The sequence below is a fragment of the Malaclemys terrapin genome, chromosome 2, assembly GCF_027887155.1.
Source record: "Malaclemys terrapin pileata isolate rMalTer1 chromosome 2, rMalTer1.hap1, whole genome shotgun sequence".
Taxonomy (NCBI): Eukaryota; Metazoa; Chordata; order Testudines; family Emydidae; genus Malaclemys; species Malaclemys terrapin.
This window is the reverse complement of record NC_071506.1, coordinates 130,815,184-130,837,357: the sequence shown is the minus strand read 5'-3', so window position 1 is coordinate 130,837,357 and position 22,174 is coordinate 130,815,184. Positions and strand designations below refer to the sequence as shown.

General features: G+C 45.8%; 1 protein-coding gene across 2 annotated transcripts; it reads right to left on the bottom strand.

Moving 5' to 3' along the window:
* Positions 1-171: 171 nt before the first annotated feature.
* On the bottom strand, positions 172-21,837 carry RNF122 (ring finger protein 122). Of its 2 annotated transcripts, none has more exons than XM_054019522.1 (6): positions 21,532-21,837; positions 10,730-10,886; positions 4,489-4,534; positions 3,357-3,398; positions 2,697-2,779; positions 172-1,567 (listed from the first exon to the last, which is right to left on the bottom strand). In XM_054019522.1, the coding sequence occupies exons 1-6, from the start codon at positions 21,554-21,556 to the stop codon at positions 1,453-1,455; spliced, it is 468 nt and encodes a 155-aa protein (XP_053875497.1). In that variant the 5' UTR covers positions 21,557-21,837; the 3' UTR covers positions 172-1,452. The 2 variants fall into 2 exon arrangements, with proteins under 2 accessions (XP_053875497.1, XP_053875498.1); XM_054019523.1 differs by having other exon boundaries at positions 2,697-2,776.
* Positions 21,838-22,174: the final 337 nt, after the last annotated feature.

The window sequence follows — 22,174 nt, the reverse complement described above, 5'->3', positions numbered from 1 at the left end:
TCAAAACTCTGAAATATTCCCAGGCTTAGTTCCAGTTCCACTGTGAATGTTTTTGGAGAAACCCCCCAATCACACATCTTTGTGTGTGTGTCCTAAGAAAATACATTTATTTGTGCTTTGAGAATGTACTACTAGAACCCCTTGCTAGAAACAAACATTCACAATTTAGACTGAGATGCCTTCAGTTTAATTACAGTTTTACAGAAAACTGTACATCCCCCATCCTCAGGGGTGTGTAGGAAGCCTGAGACAGTCAGGAAAGTAATGCATACAAAAATATTATTTACAGTGCAACATAGTGGGGAGGAGGTGGGGGAATCCAGACTGGATTTTCCACCCATCAGCCCCTCCCTCTCCCCAAACCTTATGCAGAAAGGTACAAAGGTTCAAGGAACAAAACAGAATATCTCAGAGTGGTTTTACTAATTTGCAGTCTCTGAGCTGGAAGGAAATTGAGAGGTGACTTTAAAAACAAAATAAAAAAAAAACAGCCTCCAAGTTTAAATTAAAAATAATTCAAAAGAAAAACTTGCTTTGTATTTGAAACATCTCCAAACTATCTCCACCGGCTGCTAAAAGGTCTTGCTAACCTGATACAAGAAAGGAATATTAATGTCCAACATGGGCATTCCCCTGCACGCCCCCCCCCCCCTCGCCCCCCTGCTGTGGTTCCCTAAATACCCTTTCCACTCTTGCAACAGTCCAGTTCTGCCAACAGGATCTAATCAGTCATGACATGCCCTCTGCAGCTTCTGTTTTTGTTCAGGCCCTATGTAAACACTGACTATTATTTTTTAAGACAGAGATCCCATCAATGACCTATAGATAAGAATCAGCGCTGTGGTTCCAGCAGTCAGGGGTCAATTCCTGGCTGGCTGTAGCAGAGCTAAAGCTTTGGCCTTTACATGGGACCTATGGAAGAGTTAAGGCCCTAAACGTAAGTTCTGGTTTTGAAAGAGGGTTATAGTAAACCTATTAAGAACAGTAGTGGTAGGCGGGTTTGAACTACAGTCCCCAGGGGGTTGCGGGGGAGGCTCCTGCCTTGCTTCCCACCGTGAACTGGGTGCTCTCTGTGAGGAATATCCAGTTTCAGAAGCCTGGTGCCAAGAAATCAGACATCCCTGCAAGATCAGCTAGGAAGGGGCACAGTTAAGTCTCCCAGGCCCTTAATGCATCAGCAGTTTGACGCTCAGGTCCCAATGACCTCAGAGTTGGGCCAACCCCTCCTCCTCTGTGTGCTTCACAGGGGACGCAGCTTGTTTTCCTCCTGCACTCATGGCAGTTGATCTGTCCTAGGTTTTACGAGGGGGCCGTATGCCCATGGCAGACGGTATCACAGGCTGCTGGCTTAGCAGTCCCCAGGGGAGATGGGTGGAGGATTTAAGTGCAGAGATCACCAGGAAATGGTCCATCTGGATGGCTGTTTGGCTTCATTGGGGAGAAAAGAGGTCCTCACACCAGCTCATCCAGGAGTGTCCCAATGCCTTGGTGGGGCTCCGTGGGGCCTGTGATGGGCTTGTTGCACATGGGACAGACACAGCGAACCTCCAACCACTTCACTAGACACCTGCAGCCAAGAAACAGAGAAATGGAGGGGGTGAATTTAGGACAGACGTGTCCTTCCCCAGCTCCCTGAGCCCACTACCCTCCTCACTCCTGCCCTCCCAAGTATGATGTCATGGGCCCACACCACCCAGCAGGCTCCCGCACCTGGCACGCACCAAAGCAGATGGGAAGAGAGTCATTTCTTCTCTCTATGCCCAGGTGTCTACGCACCTCCCATTCTCTCCCTTGTTTATCAACATGCTGCTGTATGTTACTCTGGTGCCCTGCCCCCTCATCCAGGGATCCCAAAGCAGGTGAGCGTGAGAAGGCTCCAGAGGTAGGAGAGAGCTTTACCTCTGTCCCTCCCTGATGCTCAGGGGCAGGACAGTCCCAAGCAGATCTCCCACCTCACCCTTCCCTAGTCAGTGCTTCTCTCTGAACACAGCCTTTGCATGGAGAGGGGGAAGCAGTGACTCTGTGTTCCAATGAGGAATCTGTCCCTTCCTGGAGTCTGGATTCCCTGCTCCCACTCATGCAGTGGAGGGGGCTGCAGAAATCAAGGAGGCCAGCTACAAGTGCTGATTTAGGAACTCAGTCCTAAGGCCTGTAAGGGACCTCCTATGTCTTCCAAGTCCAGTCCTTTGCTATCGCAGGAAACCCCATCATGTAATCCCACCCAAATTTACCAGCGTCTTAAAATAAGCCCACCACTGTTTATCCCCACTGCTCCTATTGGGAGGCTCCTCTGGTGGCTAGAAACCATCTTCTCATGTCCAGACTAAATTTATTCCTGGCCAGTTTACATCCAGCCAAGATGTGAATCCCCAAAGCAAAGGCAGGCTGAGGCTTATTGATCGGAGGAAGCCTGTCCTGGCTCCCCAGCTGGGTTAGCATATGGCTAGAAGGCAAAGGGGTGTAGCTAGGTGACTTGTGCACATTATTATCCAGCTTGCTTAGAGCTGCTCTGGGCATCTTTGCCAGCCTGAGAGGGGAAAGGACCAGACATGGGGCCTCTTACCACCCAGGAGCTGTATGAGGCATAGGCTGGGCCTCTCTCCAATCAAGGGCATGAGAGGCATAACTGAACACTGGGCCTCGTGCCAAGCTGGGGGCACAGAGCAGGCTCTGGGCTGTCCTTGGCAGCTACTCACTTTCTGTGGAAGGCATGTTGGCATGGCAACACTCCCAGCTCATCTTTCACTTTAAAATCTTCCAGGCAGACGGCACAGGTCTGCTGTGGGGAGACAGAGAGGAGGGGAGGAATGAGCCTGCAGAACAAAGCATCACACCCACAGGCACCAGAGATCCCAGACGGAACCAGCCTCACTCTGTCACCAGCACCGCTTGTCTTTTGCTCCCTCGGCAGCTCATTTCACACAGCCAATAAACAGCCCTCGGAAGGGGAGTTACTCACTGATACAGGCTGCATCTGCACAGGTAGGGGCCTACCTAGCATCTCTGTTTCCCAGAGCCACCCAAGTTACTCTCAAAAAGCATCCTCATCGTGCCACAGGCCTTAGGCAGGGTCACACAGTGAGTCAGTGGTAGTCCCAGGCAGGTAAGCTGAGCTCTCTGGGCTTGTGAATGTTCATCTGACCTCAAAACCCCATCTTATTACAAGATACGAGTTTCGTTAAAAGGCATCTGCTCCCAGGCAGCAAAAGTAGCATAAGGGTTCAGGTCCTGATGGACCTCTCTCTTATCCTTCAGGTAACAAAAGCAGAAAGAAAAGGGGCTTAGAGGGGGCCAGCAATCCCATGAGGCCTGTTCTCAAAGTTCAGGATAAAAATCAGAGTGGAGGCTGTCCTTACCCCATGCAAATTTAACTTCCTGGCATCACCTTTCAAGACCACCTGCAGGAGAAAAGGGAAAAGAAGCAAGCAGATGAGGATCAGAAGCAGTTATCAAAATGACCAGAGTGGTTATTTTTAACTAAGCAAATGTTGTGCTTGTGAAAGTTGTCAGCCTGACAGTGCTGGAGACAGAAGGCCTCTGTTTATCCAGACAGCAGGCAGCGCACAAGCAGTAGCAGTGCTAACTAATAACTGGTGCACAATTCCACCAGTCTGAGCTTTGACTCAGGATAACCCTAGCACTGGGATAGCAAGGCAAGCTGCAGGTCAGGACTGAAGTGCATCGACAGAGCGGTATGTGGGGAGCCCTGGCATGGAACAGCGAGGCAAGGACTTAGGAGCACTAGAGCTCCCAGAGCTGGAATGTCAGGGAGCTGCAAATCAGGATTGAGGGGCATTAGCAGAGCTCTGTGGAGAGGCCTGCCCTGTACGTGACTACACCATTCCTGACTCCAGCCAGCAGTGACAGTCCTTCCCTCCCATCCCCACAAATAAAATCCTTTGGGACATTTGACCTTGGACAAAGAGCCTCTGCAGTGGTTGGTCTTTCCCCTGCAGAGGGCAACAGCTGACTGCCCGGGGCTTATTCCCCTATTGTATATGATTCCCATTGTAATCCTGACTGGCTTTTCCCCAGCACTGGCTTTGCTTTGGCTCACAGCCCAGCACTAAACCTCCCTGGGCATTCCCCTGCAGACCCAATACGCAGCCATGCCTCAGCACTGTTCTCTGTAGGTTCTCAGGTCCTATGCACCACTTGTGTCTCCACTCTGAAGGCCTGGGAGGTAAGCTCACAGGCCTTGCATGGTCTCCTGCTCAGGGGTGAATTTCACCCTTTTGTGAACAGAGCGGCATTGAGACCCTGCCTCTAGAAACCAAGGTCGAGCTATCTGTTCAAATCCAGCTCTGGGTCAGCAGTGACCTCAAGTTAGTTCCATCGATGGCTTTTTCGGGTGTCAGTCCAGTTCCTCATAGAAAAGTGAATGGCTCACAACTCCCTCCCCTCACTGGCACTAATCTATGTGCTTGTAAATATCACAGGCCTGCCATGAAACCATACAGAAATATTTAGAAATTAGCCACACTTTACCTCCTTGTATCCAAATCTTTCACTCTGTGCCTGATGTCGAAGTTTGCTGGTGAAGGAAAAATAATATATTCTGTCATAAAACATGCTTTGTGAAAACCAGTTGAGGCTGATAAGGGACTCAAATACAAAAAACTCAAGCTCATAAAACTAAGGAAATGCAGTGTAAAGCCTACATACATCTTCTCACAGAAATCCCTACAGACACACACCATTCATCCCCCCTCAGACCCAAATCCTCAGAGATATTTAGGTGCTTGAGTCCCATTGATTTTTGGGAGTCAGCTGCCTAAATACCTTTGAGGATCTGGGCCCAAGGTCACACTCAAACCACCTTTACTCTGCCCTTCATTTGATTCCAGTGATCCTGTGGGATATGGGAATTTTCAGTTGGAGAGGACCAGGAAAGGTCATCAAAGCCTGAGCAGCACAATGAGAAGGTCGGAGACAAGTCTGCTTTCTCTGCTGAGCTATATTGTCGATGCAAATCTGACCTAACTGCACAGGAGGCATGAGGGGAGCTTGGCTTGCGAGTCTATAATTGGATAGGATTAGAGTCAATCATGACCATCAGAGGCTGAAAGTCATCACCTCCTGAAAGCTCTTTGGGATCCTCTAAGAGGTGATCTTTGTCCAGTTTATAGTCGGAGAGGTGCCTATATCTAAAAGAAACACTGCCTATTTCTCACTAAATCTCCCCCTTGCTTCTGATTTCAGCAGAGAAGCCAAGGAAAATGAGCTCCCTTTCTTCTAGCTCCTCCTGGGGGACGACCAAGGAAATAAAGGACAATTATATGAAAACTATAGGACAAAGCTTATTATTAAGTGACACCAACCCACAGAGATTTATTCATAGTGCAAAATACATTGCAATCAGAGTGAATGGGCCTTTTCATAAGGGACTCTAGGGCAGTCAGTCCAGAACTTTTCACCGACACTATATTTTAAAAAGAATTCCTATATTATTTTAAATCAGTTCAAAAAAATCAGATGAGATTTTCAGCATTCATATTTAACAATTAAGCAGCATTTCTGACTTGTTTCAGACATTCACCCTGATGCTTAATAACCAAAGGTTATTATTCTTGTTATTCTTCTTCTTTCAGGGAAGAAGCATCAGGTAGAAACAGAGAGACATATGGTTGTTATAGAGTGTTGAGCACTCATAATGGGAACCCAGCTCTTTTGATAAAGCTGGACACAGATTTTCAAAAGCTTCCTCTGATTTGTGGAGTTCCCATGTTGGGGACCCCAGTTTGAGATGTCATGTGCCTTTCAGACACGCTGAGTACCTGCATCTCCCATTGACTTCAGCTAGAGCTGTTAGAACCCAAAGTGTCTCAAGTTGGGCACCCGATAACAGGCAGCTGAAGACAGTGGTTGCTTTGGAGAATTTTGGTCTTAGTCTCTTGTCTAAGGCCACAGACAGGAAACCATTTCTGAGATGGGACTAGAACCCATGCATACCCAGCTCCCAGATTTGTGCTTGGACCATTATGCTAGGCCTGTCCATGATCCAAATGAAACAGACAACATCCCTCCCTTCACTCCTCTGCAAGTGAAAGCAGCTGGCATACGCTGCTGCAGGGAGGGTATTTATTCAGGACACTAGTTTGCTGTTGTCCAAAGGCAGCAAGTTCATTGCTAAACAGAGCACAGCGTCTCCCGAAATACCAGCAGGAATCAGAGGACGGGGCCTGATAAGATCATGCAGCCTGCCGCCTCAATTGTTTCACTTAGGAAGTAGTGAGTGTTCCAGGAAACACCGTATTTCCAGAGTTCCGCTGACCCGTCAACAGCAGCTCGGCCTGGCCCCAATCTCGGTCTGATGAGGGAGCAGGGGAGGGGGAGGCAGCACTTTCCCAAAACTCCAGTGGGACGTTACACAGGGTGGTGACAAAAAGAGATCCCTGAGCCAGTGCAGGCAACAGATGCACTGTTCGTTTCTCCTGCACCCCAGGCTCAGAAAACATCACCCCCTGGTCCCACTGCTATGAAGCACTCATGGAAAAGCCTCCTGGCTGAGGGATACCCTTCCGCTATCTATGCTGAGCATTGCAGGAGCCTGGGAAATCTGTTACCCCAGCAACTGAGCTGTGTCTATAATCTGTGCTTCTCTTCCCCGAGCACTGCCAGCATCTTGCAAGCTGTTTGCCTGCTGTGCCCAGCCACGGATGGGGAGGAGCCTGGTTTATAGACACCCTGAGAGGAGGGAGGATGAGTGGGTGAGAATGTCAGTTAAGACACATGCCCCAGCCCCATCAGGACAAAGAGCTCCTCCCAGCTTACACAGAAACCTGTTTTATTTTCCCATGTGTTCCTCTCTTGCTTTGATTTATGCAGAGGGATTTTATTCCCCAGGGGATGGGACAGGATGCAGCACCTGGTCCTCAACAAGATCCTGTTTTGCACCTGTTTGTATTACAGCTGGGCTGGGTTACCTCACAGTTGGCCACCCAGAGCTTTCTCATTGCTCTCCAGCCATAATGCATTGCCCACATCTGCAGTCCTCTTTTGAACCCAGGAAGTTAGTGTAGCTGCTTTCCTCAAGCTGTTCAGGAAGACTGTCACAGGATCACCCATCCACTGCTCTAACTGGAAACAGAAGCCGGGACTACGTGGCTTGTCCTGGCCTCCATGTGCTGAATAATCACTGCTGACAAAATGAAAATAAACCCCCACATGTGCAACAGCCACCCCTCCCCATAGTCGACAGCAGGGCTTGGACCCAATGCCATCCAACACATGCTAAAGGAGTAATTTAGTGGGTAGCAGTTGTAGGCTGTTATCCTCTAGTGGCCCAGACGTGGATGGAGGCATGGAACACAGCACATACTTTGCCAACGTGTTACACATGGATGTGGAAAAGCAAAATGCTGGGGGGTTTTTACTGAGCCATCTCCTGTGTGTATGACTGGCAAGCCAGGGGCTGGGGCTGGCATGAGGCTATATATTTATCTCTGTGGTGCCTCTCACTGTATTCATCTATCTCTCTCTCTCAGAATCTCAGTTCACTCCCAGCCTCCCAGTGAATGTTAGACAGCAGAGGCCTGAGAAGGGCCCCTCACACACACAGAGCATCCTTTATGTGCTGTAAGCAGGAGTGGCATAACAGCTGCAGGAATGGCTTACTATCAACCAGAACAATTTCCTGGGCAGCCTGCCTCCCCAGCACCCCCACGCACGCAAGCCCGAGAGACAACCAGGCTCATTATTCCAAGCTGTAAAAAGCCCAGGTCACTCAGTGCCTCCTCCAGACCCAACAGCTTATTTTTTTTAATTAATAATATTAACTAAATCACTGGAGCAAGGGAGCTGCAGAGGGTGGGGGAGAAGTTGTTTCCAGAGCAGGGCAGTGAACGGCTGCTTGGCATGAGCTAGCACCGGGCCAGAGTACTGTATCCACAGCGGTCTCTCTGGCACGGTGAGGCATGAGATCTGAGCCTGTGAGAGGCAGCTGCTGTGCTCCCTGCCCCCAACAAGATCCCACTGCAGAATCCAGAAGCTATGGGGCATGGCACAAAGGCAGATATTGCACTGCCAAAGGCTGCAGAGTTAGGTCGCAGGGTACTGGGAGGGTACTGACTCCCCCTCTCTTATCAGGGACCTTTGGGTTTCCTGAAGGTTTGATAGTTCCCGTGCAAAGGACAGACTCTTTTAGACCCATCTCATGCAGCAAGTTACAATTGCACGACTGAGGGGCACTAGCAGAGCTGGGGAAGCTGAGGGGGGAGCCCAGGATGGCAACAGCAGAATGGAAGGGCTGCAGATCAGGAGAAAGGTGCAAAGCTGGACAAGGTCTCAGGACTTAACAGCAGGGGCTGCTGCCGGGCAGAAGTAAAGTGCATTAGCAGGGCTGGGTGGGGCCCAGCAGTGGGGTAATGAATTCAGTTTTTCCCAATCCACTGGAACTTTTCTAGACATCCCAGTTGCTGCTAAATTCGAGAGTTTAAAAATAGCCTTCTTCAACAGGGAAGGGTGATGAAAAGACACATCCTCCCCCCGTCCCCTATAAACAATGCATCAGTCTAGCTCGGTCACGTCAATAATACCCTCCCCCCCGCCTTCCTGCCACTTCCTGCTCTGCTCAGTCCCAATCCCTTACTTAGATGGAGCCCTGCGGAGACCAGGATCCTGGCTTGGCTCAGAGCCCTTGCAGGGAGTCGATTGTTTGCTCCTTGGGGAAACGGGGCGAGTGCTCTTGGCAAATGGTTCCCAGCAGGCTACGGAAATAAACAGCAGAGGCAGCGACAAGCAGGTTGCTCAGAGCAAGGCTAGACAACATGGTGCTGAAAATGCCCAAGCCCTTCTACATTCCAGCTTCTGCTGTTGCTACCCCAGGTGGAGGTACGACAGCGGGCGAAGAAGGGGGCGAGTTCCTTGTCCCATTTTTGCCAGCGCAGATGCGGCTTAGATCTCAAAGTGGTCTGTCAAAAATGGAGGCACCTAAAATGAGAGGCTGCTTTTTTGGGGGTCGGGGGGGGGGGGGGGGTAAATGGGCTAAATGACTTAACCAAGGTCTAACAGTGGCAAAGTCCAGAAAAGAACCCAGATGTCTTGATTCCCAGGCCTGGACTGAGACCACGAACCCAGGCTTTGTCCATGTTGTTCTGTGCGTGAGTTTGCCTGGTAGTCACTAACACTGGAAAACACCCCTTCCCTTCTGCTTTCTCCCCAGCATATTACACCGGGGGGCTTTATTTGAAGCAGGCGAAGCTGCTAATTTCTAGCCCTATGTGTGGTACATACAGAGTGTACTGTACTGGGCCAATTAACAGCTGCTGTTCCAAAAGGTGACACATGGAGGGACCAGGTGACAGCAGAAGCCTCCAAATGCGGAAGGAAAATTGCTGTTCAGAAGCTGCTTTTGATACTCTATTTGCTGGGGCAAAAAAACCCTCAATCCAATTTTTATGCTGTCCTCATCCCAAACTCTATCCCTCCCCAGTGGAGAGCTTTCCCAGCAGTGCCCAGCCTGGGTAAACATGGGGTTAATGCTCATGGATTTGTGACCATGACCAGCTGTGAAGCTCAAGGCAGATGGATGGGCTCTAGCGACACAGAAGAGATGAAATGATTCTAATAGGTTTAATAAAAATAATAGATCTCAGACTAGGAATGGAGGCGACAGGCAGTTTCTGGGAGGCTAGTCAAAGCTTCTAAAAATAGTCCCAGATCCTCTGATGATGCCATCTGCAGAATTCCCCTGGTGCGTGTCAACACGGGTCAGGTTTGCAGCAGATCTCTTCCTCGGCTCTGTAACCCCAAACACAAATCAGCTCTGCGGCTGGCTAGCTGTTGATTGTTTGCTCCTTGACGGGGAGAGACTGCTCTTGACAAATGGTTCCCAGCAGATTACAGGGCATGGGGGGGTGGGGGGTGGAAGAGGGATGGTTATTTTTTAAGGTGTCACTTCTAAAAAACACTGTGGCAGAATGACAGTATGATTGCAGTATGAATGAGGTATATGACAGCCTCCAGTTATAATTTGCAATGGGAAGCTTGTTCATTTTGCTTCCTTAAAGGGACCTGGAGGTCAGCAGAACCAATGGTGTACTTCCCCTCTCACAAAGGTCTGCAAAGCCCATTAAGCTCTTCACTTGTCTTATTCAAACCGTACGTTTGAGGGCTCTTTAAAGAAAAAAAACAAAAACAAAAAACAGTTGCAACAGCCCAGCCCTCATAAGCAACCCTACGATAACAAACGTGTGTGTGTGTGTACGCGCACGCACGCACGCTGGAGGAAAAATCGCTAAGGCAACATTTAAGGCATTTGTTGTAGCCAAGCAGAAAGAGAAAGGAACATATAGATCTTTGTATTATACAGATATAAAAGTGACTCTGTATACTGGGGCTGTTCAGTGGGTTTGTTTGGGATTCACCCCAGTGGGATCCCACTAGGCTCAGTGATCAGTGAGAGTCTGAGGTTGCTAGGATTCTTCATGGGAGTTCTTAAAACAAGGGTACGTTAGTCTGAGTCAGGATTGCCAACTATCATGGATTTTATTACAAGTCTCAGGATTTTCTTCAAGACCCAGCTCCTGGAGTCATGTGATTCTAGGAGACTCAACTTTCACCTAAAAAAATTCCAATTGGCCCCCTGGACACTAGTGTCCTTAGACCACCCAAAAAGCAGCTGGGGGTAAAACTTTCCCAGGCTGGAGCCCTGAGGTCAGCTGATAGACAGGCTCCCCTGTATCCTCCATGCCAGGTGCATGCAGAGCCCATTGGGTCCCTAGCTCACCTGATGAAGTAGCAGCAGAAGATGAGGCTGAGCACAAAGACAAAGATGCCGGTGCCGAAAATAACCATGTAGATATTCAGCGGTAGATCCTGGAAGGTGATGGGAGGCATTGTGCACGATTTATTGGTATAAATCAGCCCCAAACCACAGAAACATCCTTTGGGGAGAGAGAAACAGCCTTTAGAATGAAGAACGGAAGAGAGAAAATGGAAGATGATCAAATTTACCCTTCTTAGAGAAACGCAACTTTCCCTCCCCAAATTCTCTGCTTGGGGTAGATAGCACAATTGTAACCCCCTGCAGCATTTGTTGTGTTCGTCTCTTGTTACATCCCCTAGCTAGATAGCTTGGCTCTTTAACTCAAGATGTAAAGACTGATGCTTCTAGCTTTGGAGATCCCCTTTCAGTTCCTGGGGTGTTGGCCACCACACTGTAGTTATGGCTTTAATCCTTAGTGGGAAGGAAGGAAACCTGGCTAACCCGGGCTCCAGCCACTGAACAGATACCCCCTTGGATTCTCCTCAGACACATCATGCAGCATAATGGGTAGCTATGCAGAAGAAAGTGACTAAGAGGAGGGGTATACTGCAAAAGGAGGGGTGTTCTTAATTTGGGATAGCAAATAGCAGTGAAGACACAGCAAAGCAGATTACCATAAAAATGGCCATACTGGGTCAGACCAAAGGTCCATCCAGCCCAGTATCCTGTCTACCAACAGTGACCAATGCCAGGTGTCCCAGAGGGAGTGAATCTAACAGGTAATGATCAAGTGATCTCTCTCCTGCCATCCATCTCCACCCTCTGACAAACAGGGACTAGGGACACCTTTCCTTACCCATCCTGGCCAATACCACTTAATGGACTTAACCTCCATTAATTTATCTAGTTCTCTTTTAAACCCTGTTATAGTCCTAGCCTTCACAACCTCCTCAGGCAAGGAGTTCCACAGGTTGACTGTGTGCTGTGTGAAGAAGAACTTCCTTTTATTTGTTTTAAACCTGCTGCCCATTAATTTCATTTGGTGGCCCCTAGTTCTTATATTATGGGAACAAATAAATAACTTTTCTTTATTCACTTTCTCCACACCACTCATGATTTTACATACCTCTATCATATCCCCCCTTAGTCTCCTCTTTTCCAAGCTGAAAAGTCCTAGCCTCTTTAATCTCTCCTCATATGGGACCTGTTCCAAACCACTAATCATTTTAGTTGCCCATCTCTGAACCTTTTCTAATGCCAGTGTATCTTTTCTGAGTTGAGACCACATCTGTACTCAGTATTTAAGTTTACTAGTATACCAGTTCAAGTTTAAGCCTATAGGGCATCCTGGAGTTGATCCTGAGCTGCTAATCTGAGTTAAAAGCCATGTTGTCATGTCTCCACTGCTATTTTAACCAGAATTAGCTAACCCGAGTTAAGAACACACTTTTTTTGTGGTGTGCACAGGTTTGGAAGGATTAGATTTGTTTAAAAATTCATAAACGTTGATTTCATCGCACACATACAAACCAAAGAAAAATTATTTCCATCAATAATAATACAAATTTAGATAAACAGGATTTTCTTACTTTGCCTAAGAAATTATTAGAGTTCAAATCCAGCAACCTAGACTTTTGCATTAGGCTGTTTACCAATGGACTAGTGAATGAATAGTAAAAATGGGTCGGAGTTGACTTAAAGAGATTTACTTTGTATATTTTGGCATGTGGCGTTGAAAATCTGTGTTTTAACAGTTTATAAAGCTTTAACGTTTTGAATCTTAACATCTACAGTCATTAAATAATGGTCTGACGCCCCCCCACCATAATTTCCCCCCAATTGTGAAAATTTAAAATGGGTAAAAAAAGCTTAAAAATCAGCCATTGATTATTATCTGTCAAAATTATAAACAAATAAACATCAAATTCTGCCAAGCTTAAGTGCAGACATAGTCTATGTATGAATGGCCTCTGCTCCCACAACATTGCTCTGCTCCCTGTTAGTCTGAGTCCACGCTGCTGACTTTACTGCCTCAAAGCATGCTTTCACTCCCATTAGTCCTGTGGGGCCAACACAGCCACAGGAGAGAAAACTGGAGTCTTGGTCTGACCCATGCATCCACTAGAGAGTATCCAGTCCAACTGCAGAAACTTTATTGTGGCTTGTAGAGTGAAGGACCCTGCTCTGGAGCTGTGAGTGAGTGAGAAAAAATAGCCTTGTTATGTCCTCTTTACAAAGTCTCTTTTATGACCATTGCCACATCTTCAACACAATGCCTTTATCTCCTGGAGATCTTCCCTTGGGAGACTGGAGACTTGTTAGGGCTCCCTTGGGGATTGCCTTAGCTGAAGGCCACCTTTGTTCTACCTCAACGGGATTCTTGCGGTGACATTGTTCTTAGCACGTTTCCCCTGACCCCCAAGGCCAGAGATTTCAGTTCTGCAAGTCAATCTTTGGGTTTGTCTGCACTGGAGACTTGCCTTGATTTCAGCAGCTGGTGAAACCCCCCAGCTTAGATGGGATAAACTGCTAAAAGCCAGTTTGCACTGATGCAGCTCACTTTAGTTCCAAGCAGAGGTTAGCTGCACCATGCAAATATTGTTAATTGTTATTTGTATTGCAGCAATGCTTAGTGAGCCCAATCATAGACCAGGGCTGCACCGTGCTAGGTGCTGTACAAACAGAACAAAAAAGAGACCATGTCCCAAATTGTTTACAAGCTAAACAGCAGCTTTGCTTGTCTATACGAAAGGTTCGCCCTGGTGTAGCTACACAGATGTCTAGAATCAATGCAAACCTCTGGTGTAGAGAAGGCCTTAGTTGTGCATCAGTGGTGATGCTACAATGCAGTCCTGCAGCATGATGAGTGCTTCTCTGTTCTAGGTGCTATCAAAAGAGGAGCAAAGGGGACACCGTCCATTTGCTTTTGATCTATGCTTTTCTCAATCCCAGGGGAAACTGATTTTAATCAAAATGATCATCCTCCTTCGGCATCTTGGACTAAATGCACCACAGCCAGGAAGCCAGGCATTTGGAAGAAAGACAATCACATACTCTCTATTGCCATAGAAATACACAAACTCCCTTCCTAGTCCAATGTAAGGGCACAGTAGAAATATGCTTGAGAAAACAGGGACAGTTGGCATGTGTCATTCCAGCTGTGTGCTAGCGCACAAGAGCCAGAAACTGAAATGGACTAGATCCTTCACTAGATTCCTGCTTCCAAGCCTGAAGTGGTGACACACTCAATGGGCCTTCTTCAAAACCAACTGAAGTCAAGGAGATTTTTTTCAATTGTCTTCAGTGCGCTTTGCATTAGGCCCAATATGCCCATGTGTACCCAGACTCACTCACCAATGCACTCCTCCTGCAGGTCATCTTGGTGCTAGAGGGTTTTTGGAATTTTACTTCTCTACATTCATAGGATTGTTTCCTTAGGTTTTGGAAACTCACAGGATCCACCAAGGATGCATCTAATTTGGGACTAGAGTCAATGGCAAAAATCACAGCTACTATTCCAGAGGCATCAGCCCAGGAGTCCTAAACGGGGCACAGCAGACTCTGGTAGGAGGGCAATGGTAAAGCAGGGGATTATAAACCCAACCGTCTCAAGGAGTGGGGAGAGAGATGCAGTTCAAACAAAGAGAAGAATGCAGGGGAAAAAAACCCAAAGCCAGTGCAGACTAACTCCCCGGGAAGCTGTTGCAAAGCAAGACTCTGCCATGAAAAGGCACCGTCTTTGTACGTCAAAATAATGCTGACTTAATGAAAAGGGGAGCTTTGATTTCACTTTAGATCGTGCTCAAATGGGAATTTAAAAGGACACCAGTCTCTGAACTGAGGCCCCATCTGTGTTCTCAAGTGCCTCTTCCTCTCCCCTTTCCGCTCCAGCACCCCACGTCCCTGCTCTGCTGAATCTCATTAAAATCCTCCTAGAGAAACACTTAAGGCTTTAATTACAGCCAATTAAATCCCCCTTCCCTCCCCGCAGCTTCTGGTAACAGTGAAATTTCCCCTCTGCCATTAGGAACAGAGAGGGGCAGGGCAATTGGTGGAGTTGTGGACAGTGGCGCATGAGCACAGAAGTCACAAGAGAGATGCTTTGCATGCTCCTAAAGCAGCGCCATCTCCCTCCTAAGCAGACTCCCAGAGGAGCAAAGCGGGAGGCATGGAGAATCTGAGCTACAGCTGCCTGGAGACAGCAGCATGCGTCTAGTGAATGGGGAGGGGTCTGTGAGCTGGGACTCCTGAGTTCTAGTTCCATCTCTTGGAGGGAAATGTGAGTACAGACAAAGGGGACTGGGAGCCAGGGCTGCTGAAGTGAAATCCTGGCCCCCTTGAATTCAATGGCAAAATGCCCTCTGACTTCAGTGGAACCAGGATGTCACCCTTGCAATCTACTCCCTGCTTTTCTACGCATTCACTGTATGAACTTGGGCATGTCACCTCACCTCTTATTTTATCCATCCATTAAATAGGGATGATGCTGCTTCCCTACCTGTGGAGAAGGATTGTGGGGTTATGTAATCAACAGCTATAAAGCGTTGGACAATCCTGGGATGAAAAGTGCTATGGAAGTATTATTAATTAATAAATAGTAGTTATTCAACAACATTCAGCTCTTCCCATTTGAAGTCCCAGACATCCCCCAATAAGAGGTATTTATTAGTTCTGTAGCACAGTAAGCATGCACCATGCTTGTAAACACCTGAACACAAGGTTCCTATCCTAAAGATCAAAGGCCAGATTCTGCAATCCCTACTCACATTGCTGCTTCAGGGAGGGTCAGAGCCAAATACTATAGCTGGATGGATAATTATATGTCTGGTACTAAAATTTGTAATTATACAAATCAAGATTTGGGCTGTCAAAGTTCATGCTTCAGGGTGTAAACTGATCCTTCCAGGGGTCAGGAATGAAACTCCACAAACCATCACCTCTGTGTACTGCTAGCTAGGAGCTTTATAGGGCATCTTTTTTGCACTGTTTTGAAGCACTGGGTATTCATTGAACCTGATGGAGCAGTGATCAAATCTGGTATGACAGGAGGCAGGGTACTTGACTGTATGGACCAGTGGTCTGTTCCTGTATGGAAGGGGACAGGATACTGTATAGACTAGTGATCTGGTCCACTACAATAGGAAACAGCATTTATCATATTGGGACAGGCCCATCTAACTCAATATCCTGCCTCTTTTTGTATCAGAAGAAAATACATGATCTCCTATGCCACTTTCTGTTGGACTGAAAAAGCTCATAGGCCCACAAAGTCATGTATCCCTTCTCTTGCCATACTGGAATAGAGCAATACTCCACATTTGCCAGCATCCTACTCTCCAGATCATCAGGGACAGGAAAAGAGATTGGAGATAAGTGGTCTCTTCTCACTGTTCTGAACAAAACTACTCAGAAATGATCAAAACATCATTAAATCACCCATTAAAAATAATGACACAATGGTGGTATCAATTGTGGCCATATTTAACTTAAGAGTCCTCATTTGGGATGCAGGCAGTGGAGCAGCTGTTACTGGATACAGGAAGGCCCATTAGAAGTCACCCCAAAAAGTGATGACTAATGATGGTAATAGCCATGCATACATAAGAAACAGGATAAAAAAATTAAAGTACACAACCCAGCAGAAGTCTACTTTGAAGCAGTGAGCTATTTTTAGCACCTACTGCAAAGTGCTAACCACTAAACCCTGGCCGTGTCTCTGCACAAAGATTTCCAGACAGAATTTGCTAACTAGTTATATGAAGTTTCTCTCTCTGGCAGTCTGAGGTCTATTAGCAACTCAGAGGAAGGATATGGTTTCATCACTAGACTAGAAAGCAGGTGATCTGGGTTCAAGTCCCGGATCTGTCATGGACTCACGGTGTGATCTCGGGCAAGTGACATCAGGCCATGTGTTCAGCTCCTGTTGTCATGCTTCCAGACAGACTTCAAAGAGTTTGGACTCCCCGCTGGCTGGGGAGTTGAGAATGAAACTCCCAGCTCGCGGCTTCTCTTGCCTTGAACCCTGAAAGCGATGACTCTAATGTTTTTTTTTTTTTTTTTTTTTGCATCTGGACAATGTAAAACAAACACCTGGAGCAGTTGCGAGCAGCCTAGTTGTACGGCAGATTATCACTGGTCATCGAAAGATGATCTGGATTTATGGAGCAAGCCTCTTGAGTAGTTAATTGATCACTCATTTATAATGGGGTGGAAAATCCCCATCATAAATAAGTGGGCCTAGAGCAGGACTCAAAACAAGAGAGAAAAGAGAAAGGAAAGCCAGCTACAGGGAATCTTGATTATGTGCATAGAAAGAAGGAGTGAGCTAGGCAAGGACAGTCCATATAATAGTAGTACCTGGCTTCTTATTTATGAAGCCCAGAGGGACCTCAGAGAGCTCTTAAGCATTAATGGTGTCAGAGTGAGCTTCCCAGCAGGCCTTCACCTGCACTAGTTTTAACTGAGTCAGGGGACCTGATACTAACATTGTTCCAACGTGTAGTCTAGATGGGACCTTGCCTTTGCCCTGTTTGGACATGCCCATAAACACACACCCTTGCACAGAATTTCTGCTTCTGGGAGCACATTTCTCTGTCTCCAGTCTGGCCCCATGCTTGGGGACAAGCATAGGAGAATCATGCTCTGGCTACTGACTATTTTCCTAACATTTCCCACTGGTGGCAGAAGCAGTGGGAATACTAGTTTGCAAGAGGAACCACTGGCAGCTGGCATTTAACCACCTTGCCATCAAGACCTGCTCCAAGCAGGATTAGTGACACAATAGTTGGAACACATGCCTTTAACCTAAGAGTCTCACTGGAACTAGCAGTGGGAGTCGAACCTACAGTAGCAACAGTGGGAAATTTTAGGAGAAAGGGGAAAGAATAAAACCTCAGTGATTATCCCCCACTCCTGTTCTGAAGGAAGAACGGGACCTTGCTCTCCAGTGTGCTCTCCAGCCACAACACAGCTAATTTTAGATGCACCCACTTTGCAAGTATCATTAAAAACAGGCATGTAGAACCCAAGAGATCCAGTTAGAAATGCCAGAAAGGGAGCCAGCCAGACTTGGAGGTAGTGTCCCTTTCCAACAGCAAACTAGAGTCCTAGGCTTCATCTAGACTCCGATTTTAAAAGGTGTTGCTGGAGCATGTTAGGTAAAGTTCTAAAAGTGTAGCCTAGGCGAAGCAGCGTAAGCTTTAACGCATGCTAAACTAGTCGAATAATCACCAAGGCTCCTCCTAATTCAAACAACACGCCTTTAAATTCTAGCCTAGATAAAGACCTTGTCCACATGGACAACTCCGTCGGTTCACATAAATCCAATTTAAAAGCTATTTAGATGAATTGGTGCAAACCCCTGTGTAGACTCTAATTTCAGTTTAAGGGGGATTTATTTAGGTTTATCTTAAATCAATTAGGATTAGGTTTAGGTTTAAGATTAAATTAACGAAACCCTTCTTAATTCGAAATAAAAGAGTATCCATGTAGGTGTTTGCATCGGTTTAAGCAAAATAGTGCATGTTTGTATATACACAATATCTGCACTTGAAGTTTTTTAACAAATCATCCTCTGATGAGGAAAGCTCCCCTCATGATGTAGAAGCCACTACTCCATTTTGCTGAGGAAAAGCTTACATTTGTATAGGGCTACAACAAAAACAATGAGCAGACAGCAACAATCTAATCCTGGGCTCACAAATCAGGATGCAACGAGACAAGCCATGTTAATTTTCAATGTTTAAAAGCAACACATGGTCTTTTTAAAAAATAAAAAATTGTTTGCTGAGGTAGAGGAGACCAAACTTGTTAGCACAGGTGGGAAATTTTATTTTTTTTCCCAAAAGGTTCTTAGAGGGAAACAATGGAGAAAAACCACCACTTGACCCTGTCCCTTCAAAGTTACTTGTCAAGGACAAGATTTGCATTTGCTAGCACGTATTTAGGCATGAGATCATAAAGAGTCTAAGTGCCAGATTCACTCCCAAGCAATCCCAGTGAGAATGATTTTAGCCCCAAACATGTACAGACCTGCAGATGAGAAGTGGGCAGCAGAACCATTGCCGGATTGGGGGGGTCTACGTTTGCAGTTATAGAGGTATGGCCGGGTTTCCATTGACTTCGCTAGGTGCAAGAGTCTGCATTCACGGCCCCATCCGGATCAGTGCAGATGCCAGGGTCCAGCCACACTGATCAGAATCAGGGCTTTGAGCAAGTGCAGGCCTTTGAGCTAGCCTCACCCCACTTACTGTTTAAGATGAATCAGAAACTCAGCAGGTCATTAAAGTATTTGGTCCTGCCATGTGGGCAGGGGACTGGACTCGATGACCTCTCGAGGTCCCTTCCAGTCCTAGAATCTATGAATCTATGAATATAAACATCACTCCCACCCCCCAATAAAAAAGGTACACGCTTCACATCTGTAAACGGAATGCAACATCCATTTCAGTTCTTGCTCTGATGCTAGAAGACTTCTAAACGCATGCATTCCCCCAAACCAGCAGTCCACAACGGTGGTCATAGCTTCCCTCCACATAAAGCGACAGGTAGGTGGGCTGGTTTGACTCTCATTTACCCACTGGTATCTCTCTATGTGACAGAATATAAATATATAATTCAGTATTCTGTAAATAGTTCAACAAGAAACAGTATATTTCATATACTTATAAATAAATAATGGAAGTTGGAACTTAAAAGTTAACTGTAGCATGCACTACCAGCTACAAAATATTCAACAAACCCGATTTATGTTGAAAGATCAATTTGTCCAGAGTTTAGGCTTAACACACTAAGGCCCCAATCCTGCCAACACTTATGCTCATGGTTAACTTTAAGCATTTGAGTAGTCCCAACATTCACAAAGCAAGGTGCCTAAGGTTAGTCTCCTAAATCCATGCTTAGGTTCCGGAATAAGAGTGGTCTAGTTTTCAGCATTTCCAAGCATCCTCAGCCTTTGAAGCTGGGGGTGCTCAGAACCTCTATAACCCAATCTCTATTATTTAGGAGCCTAGATATGGATTTAGGAGGCAAACTTTATGCATCCAGGTTTGAACATTTTTCTCTGATTTCTTTATATCTATTTTATTTTAAAGAGAATGCATGCATTCAGCACAAGTTAGCACTTAACATATGGCAAGACCATTGGCTTCCTGTCCCCAAAGCTGCATGAGAACAGGCAGTATATGAAGAGGTATTATGGAAGAGGAAGCCACTGGTTGCATTATATTTCACTTCAAAGCCTGCAGCTCTTTCAGAAATTTAAATAAACTGACCTTTGTTACTCAACCATGGCTTAATGATAGAATCCCCAGCACAACTGTGAACTACTTAGTCATAAAAAATGGTTTAGTGTTTTTACAAAAAAAAAAAATCACGAATATACTTGATTTTGTCTTCATGTCCCTTTTGTATGTTTAGCACAATACAATGGAGATACAAGGCCCTGTCTTGAGTCCTTTTTTAACAGGTTTATCCCCATTCTGTGGCCCCTTGAAAGAGGGATTTTCATTATAAGCAGCATCAGAAATGAATACATGGCAAATTAATTTAGTAATTGGCTTCTATTCACTGGAGCTAAGCAGGATTCACTGTGCTTGAAATAAACGGATTCTCTTCCCCACTCCCCTTCCTTTTCCCTTCCATTGTCTTTAAGCACATGGCCAATCGACTGTGTGTGTGACATGTGTTAGTTAAATTTCATGAAACTATATACAATTAAGGGAGGGGGAAACGCAATACAAACTAGGTTTAGAACAAAAGCCTCTTGAAATAATTGATCCAAGCTCAGCCTGAGTAGGTCAAAGAAAGGATTCTTCTTCTAATTAACCACATTACATACAAAGAGCATTTACCATCTGCTAGCTATTAAAACCACAACATCTCTTGCAAGAAAAAGAAAAAAAGGGGGGGGGAGGGGGAGTGAGAGAGGAATCAGACTAGGAAAACAGCAGAAAAGAAATAAAAAGTTTATAAAACTAAACTGAAAAAATTTCTATAAAATTATTTTGAATTGTATTAAAGGTACTTTGATATTTAAAGACAACTGAGTTTTTGTTTTGTTTTTGGTAAAGGAAAATAAAAAGCAGCAGTATAAGCAAATGCAATTTGGCGGTTGGGGGGAATTGGATTCCAAAGGTTTGCTGATCTTTATTAGCCACAACAGAAGCTAAATGCTTCAAGAGCAACACCATGTTCAGCGTTGTTTTTAATGGAAGCTGTGAATGAATTGGCTCATTCACACAGCTAGTATTAAACAAATCCTAGTAATTGTTTAACAATATTAAAATTAACCATATTCAAATTCTTACCATTGACACCAATCACAAATGGATGAAGGGGAAAAAATCTCAGCTCGACATGAATAATTAAATTTAACAATGTGAGGAGGAAATATATACATATGAACTTAATAAAGCTGGAAAAATTAATCCCTTTTGGATAGTGGTTCACCTTGCTTTGACTTCAGCAAGGATCACTAGCAAGGCCAGTTTTAAACACACACACAAACACAAAGAGGAGAGTGGGAACAAAGCCTGAGCTTACATCTCACATACTTCAGCAGATCTCTCCCACTCCAGATCTCTAAGGAAATGACAGACTTTTTTATCTCTTTAAAATATCTTTGAATTTTGTTTACAGAGTCGGTCTGCCTTTATAAATAGGAACAGCTTCCCACCCCACCAATGTAATACAATGAACTTGGGCACAGCTGGTGTCCATGTGGGGAGGGAAACCACTTTCTCTCAACACAAGGAGACTTTGAGTGCACGCACACACACACACACACACACAACCAGCACACGCACACACACCCAGCTACTCACCGTTACACCACTGAAATGGGTGCATCAATGAGTCCCAAAGTCCTGCAAGGAACAGAGAAATAGAGAAGAGGATCCTTTCACTTGCGGGGATGGGGAGTTTAGCAGCACTCGAAAGAGCTCTCTTCTTACTACCAGCAGTCCAGAAAACAGGCTTGATGGGTTTGTAAGTGACAAAAAAAAAAAATCCCAGAGCAAATAATGATAGAACTGCAGAGCAGGAAAGTTGATGGTTTGGATAACAGGGGCCTCTTAGTTTGCTAGATCCTACAATTGCAATTTACAAGCCGCTCCTGCTCAGAGATTGTCTCCTATTCTCTGATACATTTGTATAAGGCTTAGAGTGACAAGAAGCAGCCTTCCCCCACACTCCCCCCTTCTAGCTTGGTAGCCACACACATAACCAATCACAGCCTGAGCTGCTTGCCTCATTAACATACTTTCCTTTTAAAGGTTGAGTGTGATAGGCTGGCTTTGAAGTGTCTCTTCAGCCTATGGCTTTCAGACAATAGGCAACGTGTGCTTTTCTGCATATGTACTTAGCTAATACAATGTAACTTTAATTTTATTTTTGAAAGTCTGTTAGTGAACTCAAACACAGCTGGGTTTGTCTTTCATAGGTGTGAGGGTCATCAAAGAGTCCTCT